General features: G+C 38.8%; 1 protein-coding gene across 1 annotated transcript in view; it reads right to left on the bottom strand.

Annotated features, from left to right (window-relative positions):
• Positions 1–16,346, bottom strand: part of CACNA2D3 (calcium voltage-gated channel auxiliary subunit alpha2delta 3) — a 1,008,438-nt gene that overhangs the window by 43,284 nt on the left and 948,808 nt on the right. The window contains exons 32-34 of the mRNA XM_027835883.1: positions 11,324–11,399; positions 8,562–8,614; positions 6,858–6,913 (exon numbers count right to left, since the gene is read on the bottom strand). Coding sequence (XP_027691684.1) covers positions 6,858–6,913; positions 8,562–8,614; positions 11,324–11,399 — 185 coding nt within the window. The remainder of the gene's footprint in view (positions 1–6,857; positions 6,914–8,561; positions 8,615–11,323; positions 11,400–16,346) is intronic.

Genomic DNA, 16,346 nt, shown 5'->3' on the forward strand with positions numbered 1-16,346 from the left:
TATAATTTCACAACAATAATTTTAAGCTATTTTGTTGTTATATAACTTCCTCTCCTTTCTTGCAAGGGTTAGGGAAAATATGGGTGTGGAAGACTTCTGGTAATTCCAAATAACATTGAGTAGTTTTGCTGAAACTCATTTTCCTCCTCTTTTTACCCTCTATTTTAAAGAATAGCTCTCTCAAAAGGTTAGGGAGAATGGATCCATTGTGAAATATAAGGGTAAAGATAAAAGATATCAATCTGTATTTTAAAATTAAAAAAATTAAACAACTATTGAAATGAAGAGTCTATCCTCTAAATCTTTAGGGAATCTTCTGCCGAGAATGCGTGGAAAATAATTCTTCTCAGTGACATCAGGAGACTAGGTGGGATCATACCCGTGTTGGAAATGTTCACACAGTGGAAAATAAGGAAAAAATGGAATATTGAGAAAAATGTTTGAGGTACTTAATCAAGATGTTTTGATGGGAATTATTTGAGCTAGTTAGAACAAAGGCTGTGTGGTGAAGCAGATATGGAGCTTCCATCAGAATCTGGAAGAAATATGTCCCATTCTTTACTCATGGATACTAGATGAGTGATTCTGAGCAAGTCACTTAAACTCTGAGTGCTGTGAACAGCACCTTGTGACAATATGTAGCAGGACAGGTTCCAACCTTCACTGACACAAGGGAGTTGTGGGAGGCTTCATACACTGAAGCAACCATTAAATGTTTCCCCCAAAAATGAGTAAATAAAATTAGAAAGGCTCTACTTTCCATCATTTTTTTCTGCTAATTAGGCCCAATGTGTAAGCTTTGACCAGTTGACCACATCATAATTATGACATTTTTCACCAATCACGATGAGATCCCTAGTCTCCATTCATCATTTCTACTAATCAAGGAAATGGAAAAAGAAAAGCAAGCTCAAAAATAACAGGTTTCTTTCTAAACAAAAATAAGATCAAGTGTCCTTTGGTTCCACTGGTGTTAATGGTGTATTTCCTACTTAATTAAGAAAAGATTGTAAATCTCTAGCTCTGTTACACATCGAGTTCAAATATGGAAGTAAACTTAGACAACATCAAGTCCCACGTGGTTACTAAGGACCAGCAATGGGAAGAGACCTGTCCAAGGTAACACAGGTAACAAGTAGCAGAGACACAATGGGAAATTAGATCTTCAGTCTCCAGAGCCAAGGTCTTTTCTACCATAGGCCTATTTCAGAAATCTGGGACTCTTTGGATACCCTAGGGTGGGTGGGTGGGTGGTCTTCTTTCCATACCTATCCTCTGGACCAGTGAAGGTGATTAGGGACATTAGTATTTTTGTGATTTTAACAACCTATAATAATGGAAATAGCATTTAAAAATAATCTTGTAATTGTTATAAATGGTCTTATTCTGTTGAAACATAAGAGAATTCAAGAGTGTACAGAATTTAAGGAATTATGTGATATGATTATGCATTTCCTTTTTACATTTTAAATAATTATCCTGCAAAGAGAGTGCCATGAACATGAAAAAGCAGTCCACAGCATGTTAACCGTGTCAGAAATGTTAACTTTCAATGGTCTTTAAAGAAAGATTTCCTGGGATGAGAAGAATGAAAACTAGAGGCATCAAAGACCCTTGTTTCTCCCCATGTAATCTTTGGCTTATGCCAAAGGATCCAGAAGGAGTCAGTCTGGCCTAGGGCCGCACTGAATAGAAAAAAGAATGAAGGAGAAAAATAAATGTAAAGTTTTACTTAGATTAAAAAAGATCAATGCAACTAGTTCAAGATGGGGGTGGCTTGATAGCACCCTTTTATCTAAACATGGCCAAATCATTGGGAAGTTTAGTGAACTCGGTGCTCAAAAGCAGTCAGTGTGATATAACAGGCAAAAAATAAAAATAAAAGCTTAACATGACCATTGACTTCCTTAATAGAAGCATAATATTGGAGAAGAGAATTATCTCATATAACTCTATAAGAGGAAGGGTCCCTAAAAACCATATTTTCCAACCCCCTTAATTTTTTTTCAGAAGAGGAGCTGAGGCCACGAAAGTTGAAATGACTTGTCCAAAGTCACAGAGGTATTTTTAAAGTATTTAAGTGCCTACTGTGTGCACAGCAGGTTAAATTATTTCTATGTACAAATTACCCTCTGCCATCATTCCTTGTTCATTGACTGGGTGGAGGGTGTATCCATTTGTATGTTACGAATTATTTGTCAACGGTAAGATAGCTAAGAAGTGTTTGAGGTCAGCTTTTAACCCAAGTCTTCCTGACTCTAGGCCCAGAGCTTTATCCACTCAGATACCTAGCTGCCTCTATTAAACACAGCTAGAATTCAAAGCCAGGGCCTTTGATTCCAAGTCCAGTACTCTCTCTCTCTCGTACTACATTATCAGTTCTTCTATCCCCTCTCCCCAGTTCAGATCACATCTTAAGAAGTCTATACTGGTCTGAGTATCACCTCTTCCTGGATCCCTGCCTTGTCATGGCAGAGGGGTTTGCGTAGCTCCATGAAACTATGAGCTGCACTGTTCAGGGCTGCCCAAGATGGACAAGTCATAGTGGAGAATTCTGACAGAAAGAGGAAATGGCAAACCATTCCAGTATCATTGCCAAGAAAACCCTATGGACAGTACCAAAATGGTAAAATATATGACACCAGATGATGAGCCTCTCGAGTCTGAAGCTGTCTGACACATTACTGGGGAAGAGCGGAGCACAATTACGAGTAGTTCTAGAAAGAATGAAGTGGATGGATCAAAGCTGAATGAAAGCTCAGCTATGGATGTGTTGGCTAACAAGAGGAAAGTCCAATGATGCAAAGATCAATATTGCACAGAAACCTGAAATTAAGATCTATGAGCCAAGGTAAGCTGGATGTGGTCAAACAGGAGAGGGAAAGATTTAACATTGATAATCTTGAGTGTCAGTGAACTTAAATGGACAGTAAAGGGTGAATTTAATTCAGGCGATCACTATGTATGCTACTGCGGGTAAGAAATCCCTTAGAATAATGGAGTAGCCCTTATAGTCAATAAAAGAGTGAGAAAGGCAGCACTGGCCCATAATCTCATTTTAGGGGATTGAATGATAAAGTAGGGAAACAAAAGAGAGTTAGAATAACCGGAAAGTTTGGCCTTGGAGTACAAAAGGAAGCAGGGTTTTATCAAGATAGCTGCCTGGTCATAGCAAACACTCTTTTTCAAAAGCCCAAAAGGTGACTCTGTGCATGGGCATCCCCAGATATTCAATGCCAAAATCAGGCTGATTATGTATATACATTGAAGCCAAAAATGGAAAAGCCCCAGACAGTCGGTTAAAACAAGACTTGGAGCTGACCATGGCTCTGATCATAAGCTTCTTATTGCAAAATTCAGACTTAAATTGAAGAAAGTTGGGGAAATCATCAGACCATACAGGTATGAGCTAAATAACATCCCTTATGATATGAAATGAAGGTCACGAATAGATTTAAGGGATTCATTCTGGTAGATTGAGAGATTTGCAATACTGTACAGGAGGCGGCAACAACAACAAAAAAATATGGCAAAGAAAAAGAAGAGCAAGAAAGCTAAATGGTGTCTGATAAGGCTTTACAAATAGCTTAAGAAATAAGGAAAGGGAAAGGAGAAAATATACATATTTAAGAGAATACAGAATTCCAGAGACTAGGAAGGAGAGATAAGAAAGCTTTCTTAAACTGTGCAAAAAAATAGAAGTCTCAGGGAAAAAAATAGAGATATCAAGGGAATATTTCATGCAAAAATGGGCATGATAAAAGACAAAAAAGGCATGGACTTAACAGAAGTGGAAGAGATTGAGAAGAGGTGGCAAGAAAATACAGAAGAACTGTATAAGAAAGATAGTAACATCACCAAGAACTACGATGGTTTGATTACTGATCTAGAGACATACATTCTGGAGAATGAAGCCAAGTGAAAGCATTGCTAACAATAAGGTTAGTGGCAGTGATGGAATTCCAGCTGAGCTATTTAAAATATTATAAGATGATGTTGTTAAAGTGCTGCACTCAATGTGCCAGCAAATTTAGAAAACACAACAGTGACCATTAGATTGGAAAAGATCAGTTTATGTCTCAGTCTTAAAGAAGGGCAATGCCAAAGAATATTCAAATTACCTAACAACTGCACTCATCTCACATGATAGCAAAGTTATGCTTCAGATTCTGCAAGTTAGGCTTGCAGAATATATAAACTGAGAATGACCAGAAGTTCAGGCTGGTTTTTGAAAAGGCAGAGGAAGTAGAGACCAAATTGCCAACATTTGCTGAATTATGGAGAAAGTAAGGGAGTTCCAGAAAAAAAAAATCTAATTCTGGTTGGTTGCACACACTAAAGCCTTTGACTCTGTAGATCACAGTGAAATGTGGCAAGTCCTCAAAAAGATGGGAGTGCCAGATCATCTTATTTGTCTCCTGAGGAACCAATACACTGGCCAAGAAGCAACAGTTAGAACCAAAGATGGAATAACTGATTGGATTAAGATTGGGAACAAAGTACAGCAAGGCTATCTATTGTCACCTTATTTATTTAACTTATATGCAGAGAACAACATGTGAAATGCCACCCTGGATGAAGCAAAAGCTGGTATTAAAGTTGCTGAGAGAAATATCAACAATCTCAGATATGCAGATATGCCACTCTGATGGCAGAAAATGAAGAAGAATTAAGAAGCCTCTTGATGAAGGTGAAAAAGGAGAATGTAAAAAGCTGGCTTGAAGCTTAACAATGAAAAAAAAAAAAACACCCTAACATCTTGGCACCTTGTCCCATCACTTCCTGGCAAATAAAGGGAGAAGAAATGGAGGCAGTGTCAGATTTTACATTTTGGCTCAAAGATCACTGCAGACAGTGATGAAATGAAAAGATGCTTGGCACTTGGAAGGAAAGCTCTGACAAATCTGGACAGCAGACTAAAAAGCAGAGACATTGCTTTGCAGACAAAGGTCCATAGAGTCCAAGCCATGGTTTTTCCAGTAGCAATGTATGGCTATAAGAGGTGGACTATAAGGAAAGCTGGATGTGGCAGAATGGATGCTTTTGAATTGTGGTGCTGAACAAAACTTTTGAGAGTCCCTCGGACAGCAAGTAGATCAAATCAGTCAATACCTAAAGAAATTAAATCAGACTATTCACTGGAAGGTCAAATCTGAAGCTGAAGATTAAATACTTTGGCCATAAATTGGAAAACAAGAGGCATTGGAAAAAACCCTGATGTTGGGAAAGATTGAAAGCAAAAGGAAAAAGGGGATGGCAGAGGAGGAGATGGATAGATAGTGCCATGGATACAATGAATATGAACTTGGACAGACTTTGAAAGACAGTGGAGGATAGAAGGGCCTGGTGAGCTATAGTCCATAGGGTCATGAAGAATTGGACGTAACTGAACAACTAAACAACAACAACAACAAACTAGGTGCCACATTTTGTGCAGGACATCAAAACGTCTGAGGACGTCATAAAGAGGGTGAGTGGAATGGTGAAAGGTTATCTCACATGATGCTTAGCTGAAACAATTAGGGTTTGGTTAACCTGGAGAAGAGAATCGACAGGTATTGAAAAGGATAATTTTCTTTAAGTACCTGGAGAATGGTTTTGCAAAAGGATTAATATCATTTTTCTTGGTGTCAGGAAGCATTAATGGGTAGAAGTTCCAAACAGGCAAATTTGGGCTTGGTATAATGGGAAAAGGAAAAAAAAAAAGACAAACCACTTTCAATCAGAACTATCAAAATCAAACAATGTCATAGGCTGCCTTTCATGGAAATATGTGTGTGGATGGCAAGAAGGGAAAACAAAGACACCTTAGAATGGGAAGGTGCTTTTATACTGGGTCATAATGTTTACTTGCACATATCTTTTACCATAGAAAGATCCAAGAGAAGAGATATGTTGGTAACCATTCACAGAGCCAGCATTCAAACCCACATCTTTTCCAATTCCAGGTCCAGTACTTCCTCTCTTCTGATGCTTCTCATATTAACAAAGTGATGTCTTAATTGAAATTCTGATAGGCAATATTATTAATAAGTAATAAATTAATCTCCCTGTAGTATATACACCCGTGTTGCCACCTGCTTATTGCACAAGAGTGTTCTGGTTGCCTGGATTAACATAATTATCTCCTGCCCTCCTGAAATAAGATTATTACACCTAAACAAAATTGATAGGGAAAGAATTGAATTTTAAATAATTCAAATGATGCAAATATGATTAGCTTGAGAGCTGACGGTATTCATAAAAATCTGTATTTCTTTGGGATGGTAAGTTGGTCTAAGCACTTCTCGGATGACTAGGTGGCTTTTCTCTGCTGGCTCCCAAGGATCAAACCCTGATAGTCTACAAAGGTTCAGCATGACTTGGGGTCAGGATCACAGAGCAACTTCCCAAGGCATGAATCCCAGATTGTTTTGACAAACTCTGTGCAGTGGGGCAGTTCCCACGCACGTGACTGGGGTGTGTGCTAAGGCATATTCTGAATGACATTTTCCACATGGGAATCCTCACCTGTGTGAGCCAACAAAGAGTTGAAACTCTGGGTCACTGCCTATGAGATTTTAAGAGGCCATGAGAGGCAGCATGGATTAGTGGAGTCAAGAAGGCCTGGATTCAAGTCTTGCCCTCAAAGGTTTACTAGCACTGTAATTGTGGCCAAATTATTTAAACTTTCAAGTGTCCTGGGCAACTCTGGGGCATTCCAAATTTGAGATGAGGTATCAGTCTGCATACATGTGGGAAATTTTCATTCCAGAAGTGCCCTACATCAAGGAATTGTAGGGCTTAGATTTGAATAATAGAAATGAACGAAAAAGAAAAATAGTCACTAAATAGAAGATAACACATTGTCTACTTACCTTTGGCTGTGGTTTCTGAGTGCCACCAACTGCACAAGTTAAATTCCACCAGAAACCTACAAAAAAAAATCCAAGAGAAAGCTCAGCATTCCTGGGACATCCACCCACCACTGGAGTGTAGTAGTGATATACTCCCTGATTGATTCACCCCATTGAAAATGAAAACAAATCCCCAATTGGAGTTATTGACATAGTTCCTGGGTTATTTGGATTAGTTATTGGTGTATTTTCACTGGGCTTTATCTTGTGAGTGAAAGGTTGTTTTTGCCATTAACACTAAAGCAAGCTATCCCCATGTCATGGCCCCCTAATCAAGTGCCAGCCTTCGGCAGGGAGATCTCCTGTTAGGAAGCTGCAGCCCTTTGACAGGCAGATAGGATTTAGAGAAATTCTTTAGTATCCTGCCTATTCTGAACCCCCAGCAGAGGGCTATGGGTTTAGAGATTCCCTTAGCCTTAATACTGGAGTAAAAAAAAAAATGCTTTATTCTCTTTTCCTCAATCTACAATCTTGAATAATAAAACCTGTTTTAACAATGTTTGTAATAGGCCTGACTTACTAATGTGAGGGTCTGTGTGCATGTAACATATGAACTTCTCCCTATGAAAACATGCCTTGGGACAGCTTTAAAACAACTAAGATTTCTCAATTATACAAAGAAAAACAGCATTTCAAGGTAATATGAAACCATTCTCTCTCCCCCTATCCTAAGCAATAGTCATAGCAAATGGCTTTTCAAATGAATAGGGACAGGGAAAGGTTCAGCTGATTTCTTTTTCATACTTGTCCCTGCTGCCCGCCAACAAGTCACTTTCATTCCAAGTTCTGGTATCATTTGTCATTTCCCCCACTCTCCTTCAGCCCAGTCTTCTGCTTACAACATGATTTCCCACTCCATTTCAAAAACAGTATCAAAATTTTTGTGAATGTTGGAAGACAAATCTCATTAATTTCATAGCATGGTAATCCTCCTTAAATCTCTAGGGTTGAAGATTGGGGGTTGTGGGGGAGGAGACCCACCACATATGAAATGAAACCCAGTTTGTTCTTGTTGAAGCGACTTGCTTCCATGTCAATCTATGGAATCCTTCCTTTTTGTGTGATACATTGCCTGTGGAGTATGTCCAATGTCTTTTTTTAATAGCTTAGGCTTTCATCTTCGTGCCACTCTACGTTTGACTCAAGCCACTGATGAATAATTGACATTGAAAACATGACTAGTATTTGACAGGGTAAACAATTAAATCACACCTGAGACCCTCCTCTTGGTTCTGGCAGATGATTTCAAAGGCCCCGTGACTGTACATGCTAAGCAATCCAAAGTGGTGTAATGAATCACCATGACAGTTGGTCCTATGGTCCAGAGCCCACCCATGCAGCATTCAAAACAGCCAGACATTCATGGGGAATGTAACTGTAACCACAATAAATAAATTGGGTTGGCGGATGGCAAGCTGTTAGACAGCTAAACAAAGCCTGGGGAGGGCATGAGCAGTGACTAGGAGGCACTTAATACAAGTTACAATCATTCATTCAGATGGGTGAGATTGTCCAAGGCATCCAATGTGGCGATTTAGGAGCACAGACCATGCCCTGGAAACCCAACAAGGGAGTGCCTCTTCTATCCTCCAGGTCAATTTATAACAGAACAAAAGCAAAGATCACATTAAAAGCAAAACAAAATCTTAGCAAAGGTTTACTTACAAGATCAGTTCTGTCATTATCCATTTAACTGCAGCAAAGAAGGCATTATAAGGCTGTAGAAAAAAACAACCAATATAGTAAGGGAAAAAAAAAGCAGCTTTATCTAAATTATGAAAAAAAGTTACCATGTCCCTACACTGGCATTGGACACCTTTGAATAGGCCCCTCATGAAATGTGATTTACAAGGAAAATAAACAGGATTCAATACAAGGATTATCGCAGATGGGGGAAGAAGAGGAAGGAAGTCCAACCAATGATTCTAAAAGTTTTAACCTCTAGGGACTACTATTTCCCAGTCTAATGTGCAAGGACTTGTAATTCTTATTACTAGTTACAAAGTAGGACTCCAGACTAGACTATTAAGATGTGCAATTCTCACTTAAAGCTATCTTATCACTGAAATGTAGGAAAGATATATGCATTTAATTTGTTACCAGCTAATGAGTTATGCTGGAAGGGATTGGGTGGGTAAGGTTAGGGCTTTTTCCTCACATTTGTTAGTTTTTTGTTTTGTTTTGTTTTGTTTTTTAAAGTGGTCAACATGCAAACAAAAGATTTTATCCTTGAGAAAAATTTCTTCATTCTATAAAGGAAGAGGGGGAACGAAGGGGTGCGGGAGGTGGGGAGAAGAAGGAAAAGACAGTCTGGTCTTTATTTCCAACTGCTTTAATTTAAAAAAAGAAGTTGACTGTTTGTTTTTGTGATATTTCCTATGTAGATAATTCAATTTCCTGATTTCTGGAAAACACGGACTGTCTCTTTTTCTCTTTCACTCAGGCTTTTGTGCCTAGGCATGCCAGATATGGGAGCTGGGTGGAGGCCTCTGCAAAAATGAAGGGACAACATCTGCCAGGTTTGGATTGAAAAGGCTGGAGTCTTAAACACTAGCAATGAAAGAAGTCTGAATCTTTTGGGGCTCCACTTGGGGACTGTTGAAACGGAAATATTGTTTTAGGTTTAACCGTTGTTTAGCATATGTGTTCGGGAAATTTTTAGCCTTTTATTTATGCAGATCGGCCCCAGAAATTGGAGAGCTGTCTAATATTTAACAAAATCAAAATCAGTCCCAGACTTTGTCTATTCTTGAAACTTTTCCTTTTCTACTTTCTCCATCTTTTTATTGTGGGCTAGAAGGAGAAAGCTGAGAATAAACAAGGACATTGGAAATATAGTTAGCTCAACTACCAAAACACCAAACCAAACCAAAACAAAACCAGAGAACAAGTAGATATCTCCGTGATCCCCCGAGACTTTTAACCAAATTCATAGAGGCAGAGGTGCCTGGGCCTAAGGAATTAGGTTCAGATCAGGATTTGAACTTTTGGTGACTGGCTATTTGAAACCAAACATACCCTTCCAACCCTGTGGTTTAGCCATTCTATTTTATGACTTGAAAAATAATTGGATCTTTCAGCAAGGTCTCAGTGGTCAGACCATTGAGAAATGCCCTATCTTTGACCAGTCAGACTGTGCAAGGCCATTTTTGGTAGGTCTCAGTAGCCTGGGATGAACATGAATAAATAACAGGGTCAGGGTGACAGAGCAGGCTCTCATGTAGCTCATGTTCAAACCAATGGGAAATTGAACCCACCAAAATCCTTAAGAGGTTGTGGTTCAATCCCTGGGCAAGGGATGGGATTATGTAAATACAGGATTAAACAATTAAAATGCATATTACTATTTAAAAGCCTTTGAGCTTTTAAACCTGATGGTGAAAGAGTAACTTGGGAACTTTTTTTTTTTAATTCAGCAAATAGTTGCATTGTTGAGAGAAGCTGGATTCAAAAGGACAAAAGAGAAGGAAGTTTCCATTTTGTTTTGTTTTGTTTTTTTGTTTTTTAAAGTATTAGCTGTTCCTTAGAAATACTCCAATTGATTAAAAAAATTGTTTCGTATTGTTTTTGTTTGTTTCATCCTCTCTGTATGATATTTTTGGTATAAAAATAAGACAGTCTTTACTCATGATATCTGTTATACACAGTCTATTGCTGTAATGAAAAAAAGGAAATATGTTTGGTTTTTTAATTGCTCTATATGTATTTAATGTCTCTACTGAGATATTTTAGGCAGACTCTACTCTTGATTTAATCTTCAGGACTTCATGCCTACCTATTTGTGTATGTATATACATGTACAGATGGCATGTTTGTGTGGTCCAAATGGTACTATTTGCACATTTCACATTCTGTATTTTACTCCAAGGGAGAGGGACAGGAGTTAATTGATGGGTGTCTCTTTGTACCTTAACTGGGGCGTTAATTACCACTAGGAATGGCCGAAGGGTAGTTAATGAGCTTCTGGGCAATAGGAAGGGGTTCTTTGATACAAATGTTAATTAAATTAGAGAACAGAAGCCAGATTGCAGCCTAATGTTGGCATTTCTGTGAAAGGAAATGAAACTCCCTTTTATATTCCTCCAAATGACAGAACCCCAAAACTTGGGGATTATTTTTTTATCTTCAAAAAGAAGTTATTAGTCCCTTGAAATCTTCCTTCCTTATATCTAGTCGTTTTGTTTCAGGATCAGTTAAAAAAAACATTTTCATGGGGAAAAGGCTCTTTTTATCATGCAAAAATAATATATCTACACAATATCCACAGTGGGCTTCTAATTATGATAATGGAAGCAGAGAAGAGTACAAAGAGAGAGACAGAGAAACCCACAAAGACAGAGACAGACATGAGACAGAGACAAAGACATAGATGACAAAGAATTTCTGGTCTATTTTCTAAAAGGGCACTCAGCTGTGAGGATACTTACATCTAATAAACCGTGGGCCCGGTCACTACTTTCTTTGTTGGTACTGCACATAGCCTGGTAGTCATAAAGGGTAATCCTGGACCAGGAGAAGAAAAGACACACCAGTCAAACCACAGAATACAAATAGGAACCCTCCTCTGCAGGAAAAAAAAAAATAAGTGAATGATCACAGAGGAGTGGACATGGAAGCATACCGGCAAGTATAAATACATTTCTCCACAGCAGTAGCTGATCAAGTTCCCTTACATCTTGGGGGAAAAAAATTAACAAAACAGCAACAATAAGGAAAAAAAAAAGCCCCAACCTACAACCTTGCTAATTTCTAAACCTAAAAGGCCAATAATGTGAAAGCATGGGAAATGGATGCTGCCTCAAACCCACTGGGCTCTCTGTCACTGAATTTTGGGCCACACTTTGGATTCATTCAATTCAGTTGAATTTAAGTCAATTCATCTCAACAAGAATTTGTCAGATGACTACTGTGAGCCAGACACTCTCTAGGTTCTGGGGATATAATCATGGCCAAGAAGCCATCTTCTCTCAGCTAGACTGCACTCCATTGGAAAGAAACAATATGTGTACCTATAGGGAAATAGAGGATACACACACATACAATCAATACGAGGTAATTGAAAGGCACTAAAATGGGAGGGGGGGTGTAGTTCAGGGATGCCTTTTTGTAGAAGAGTGAGGTGAGTCATAAAGGAGGCAAGGACTTCAAAGAGAAGCTTATGCATTAGGATTCTCATCTGCAAGGAAATGATCCACAGCCTTTAAATCTAAATTGCCAAACACCAATCTGAATATGACCCAAAACATGGTCGTTGTTGTCACCAAAAAAAGAATCTGCTCACAATTCTTCCCATAAAAGTGGGTACATGTTCTGAGGTCATTGCACTTCATTTGGAGCGCACACCATGATGGACACAGTGCCTTGACTATGCTGGGTCCAAGGAAGAACTCCATTTATTTTTAGGGTTTGCATATCACTCCATGACTTTCTGTTCTAGATATAAGATTATGTTGTCCTGCCCAGAATTGCTTGACTTTTAGGCTGTGTATGCTGCAGAATCAATGTGTGTGTGTGTGTGTGTGTATGTGTGTGTTTTAATGCTCAAATCAATTTAATAACCATACACTATTAAATTAATAACCAAGTTTTACTCGTTAATCCTCTGAAAACAATCAATCCGTACATTTATGTGTGTGTGTCTACATATACATAGAGGCCAAGCTGCTTGAGTGTTCATGAAACAAAGATAAAAACCATATTTTCCTCCATATTGGTGATAGGATGCAATAGTCAGCCAGCAATTACATTGGGCTTTAGTCTGTACAGAATGCTTTTTCACCCACAGCTTGCCAAGTAGGCTTAGTAACATTCTTATGCCTGTTTGTTTGCCAGGTGAGGAACCTGAGATTCAAATGAGTTTGATGGCATCTGGACAAAAGTTCCAGGCATGACTCAAACCTATTTCCAAATCCAGTTATCTTTCCACTATTCCACAGCTTTCTCTATTTCATAGAAATTTCAGTTCAGTTTGTGTGTGTGTGTGTGTGTGTGTGTGTGTGTGCATGTGCATGTGTGTGTTTATGTTGCCTGAACATTTAAGTTATTTATTTGATTGGTTAGTTGATTAGTTTGTTAGTAATTAATTAAGTATCTTGTGTCTACCCTTTCATGTGGTTAAAAGGAAAGGTGGTTTCATAGATCACATACTGGCAAAATTCCAGAGATGGAAGGGAACTAACTACATTTGGTCTCTTGCTGGGCAAATGATCTTATCTCCAATAAATGTAAGGAGTGGTCATCCAGCTTTTTAGAGAAAGGGAATTGTTTGGACATGACCCACTTGTTTTGGTTCATTGAATGACAAAATCATTCATATCTGTTGAGATCATAAGTAAGGCAAGCCTCCAGTATGCCATGTTGGCAAAAATAGAGCGATATTCTCTGGTCATTTTCCTGACATCAGAATAGTTCTCCTACTTATTCTTTCTTCTTCCAAAACTCCTCACCTTTGGACTCAAATATCAAAAGCCCTGCCTTTCACATGCTAATCTTTAGCTAACTATGTTAATGCCCTCATTACTGTTTCATTCTGTCAGAGCTTGTGGTGGGCAGAAAGCTCTACAGTTCTTTGGTGATCCTGGATTTAGGGCTGAAAGGAACCTCAGAAGCCACCTAAACTAATCCCTAAATTAGAGATGTGAAGCTTCAGCCCAGAGAAGGGCTGTAAATCACTCCAGGTCATATACCTGGTAAGTAGAAGAGCAAAGATTCAAACACAGGTCCTCTGAACCCAAGTCCAGATAGAAATGACCCAAGGATCAATCACTGCCTTGTTATAAATGCCTTTATATTTAATGCCTTATAGACTATTTCAAATGGAGATGAAATGACTGACTGTTTTTATAATGAATTTGGTGTGCTGAGATTCAGGCAAACATCATAGCAATGAGGCTAGGAAGACCGACAAACACCTTCTTCTGTTGCCATAGAGTTCGGGCTCTCTTCTGCCCTTGCATCTATATTTTCAAACTTTTCATTCCACAGAGTTTGGAGATTATATTCAGCATGACTATATCTAATACAAAACATAGTTTTTAATTTTGTATGGATCGATGGTATGTCTGGGCAGTTGTTGGCGACATTTTGGTCTATGTTATTTGTGGAATCTCAAGGATATTTGGGGATTTGTATTTGTAGCATCCGTTAACTTTTGATGTATAAGTCTTGCCATCTGATTGTGTCTTTCTTGGTATACAGATGCTAAATTTTGCAAACTGCAATGATGCATTGCCTACTTTTCACCATTTCATTGCATAACATATTGATATGATCACTTTGGGCTCCTTAAGGATAACTGTTTTATAATGTCTAGTGGTAATGACCTGATCCTAAATCACTATCATATCATTCCATTTCTCCAAACCAATCGACATCTTAAAACTATTCATTAGACACTTCTTTGTGGGTGCATTGCTGGTAGAGTTTATATGGAGGTTGCTCATGAACGGCCCTTTGAATCCAAAATTGGATTTTATGTTTCATAGACTCTATCCAGACATAAACTACTTTTGAGTATATTTGACAATCTCAGCGGTGTGCACCTAGGCCAACTTTTACCATTGCTTTGTAAAGCAAGGTCTACTTATTCCAGTAGTTTTTTGTTTGTTTGTTTGTTTTGTTTCGTTTTTGTGTTTCTGTAAAAACTTATCCCACTAATTGAGAGCTCTTTTACCATCTATCAATCTTATTCTTTTTTTTGATAAATGTTAACCATTTGATAACTGCCTTGACACAATGAGCCCATGTTTAATATAATATGGGATTTTTATTCTAGCTGTACCGTTGTTCATTTTGTCATTGTTATCAGTATTCTGTTCTCATATTATTCACAGGGTTCAGATCAAATCAGTGCCAGGACAAGTCACTATCCTGTGAATATACCTTTAAACTCGACATTCTATAGACTGTTGCTGAGATCAATGCAATAATTTCTTTTTTCTTATTGAACAAAAGTTCATCCTTTATATGCTCACTGAAAGTAGCCTCAGAGCCCCTTCAGCAGCAAACTGGATCATGGGGATGATATGCACTTCCCATGCGATTTTGGTGATAATGATAACAACGATGATGAGGGTGATGATGACAATGGAAGACTCTGTGGGGAGCACTAACCCTAATCCTGTCTTGAGGTTCATGCCGTGGGACTCTCTCATACTTTGATATGCGGATGAATCTGTAATTTAATAGATATGGGCCCTCCCTCCAATGACAAAGATAACAGCTCATCCCTCCTCTAGGATCTTGCCCATTCCCTCCATTCAATTGTTCATGGTGGGGGTTTGGCGGGGGAAGTCCACTCTGAATGTAGAGGATCTTTCTCTACCTCTCTTGATATTGCCTGGATATTAGTCGACCACACAACCCTCCCTTTAGTTATATCTCACTCAAGGCCTATGACTTGTTCAGTTCCTTTTCCCATCCTCCATCTCTCTGATACTACAAGAAGAGGGAACCTTCCAAATTAAAAAAAATCAGCTAACGAGTAAAATGAAATTATATCCACCCTACTGCTCTACATCATCCAATGAGCTCGCTGCGGGAAGCTCAGTGCACTCAAATGGTGAGGAGGCCTCAACGCTTCCTTCAACCCTTTTCCAAGCTCTTGCCTACATGTTTGAGCCAAACTCCAGGGTTCTGGGGAGGTTCTCTGGCACAGAGTTTCTGTCCTTCTCATTGATAGTACACTTGTCTAATACTAGTGCCATTCTAGGGGGTTATAAAGTAAGCTGCCTTCCCATTTTCTTCTCCACACTTAAACAGATTTAACTACATGTTGCAAAAAAAAGCAAGACTGACCAATTATTACCTTTTTTGAAGTGATTCTGTTACTCTTTGCAATGAGTATGTTTTGTGGCTACCTGTATCCTGTTTGGCTGATTCTAGTTAAAGGATATGATGATTGCTGCTTTTCTTCTGACCTAAATTTAAGCCCTGCAAATGGAGCCCAGCCCCGGGCTGCTGGTGCTTAGGCCACTTCTTGCCTGCATGAAGTACCAGCCATTTATTCTCATTGCAGAAAACATACCCAGAGCCCCATGACATCACCACCGAGCTCCTTCAGCCCCTATGCACAGCCCTCCACCTTATCATTAGCATCACTGTGCTCAGAGAGCCAGTAGCTTTGAAACTTGGATGGAAGACAGATGGACCTCTGCAGAGGAAGCTGGGACTCATGCAGAACAACATTAGACAGCTCAGAGAGCCCTGGTGCCACTGAGAGACTTGGATGGAAAAATCACTGGATGACCAATTTTCTGATAAGTGAAAATTTTCATTTTGCTCCTTTTTTTCCCATTACAATAAGCATAACAATTGGGAAAATCCCAGAATGACATAATTTTAGAGCTAGAAAGGACCTATGAGATCACCTACTCCAATGTTTCATGTTTCAGGAAAGGAAGAAACAGATCTGCTTATTTAGCCTTGACCTTATTTTTTTTTCTGCTTTTT

This window comes from Vombatus ursinus, unplaced genomic scaffold (genome assembly GCF_900497805.2).
Source record: "Vombatus ursinus unplaced genomic scaffold, bare-nosed wombat genome assembly UNPS02014817.1, whole genome shotgun sequence".
Taxonomy (NCBI): Eukaryota; Metazoa; Chordata; class Mammalia; order Diprotodontia; family Vombatidae; genus Vombatus; species Vombatus ursinus.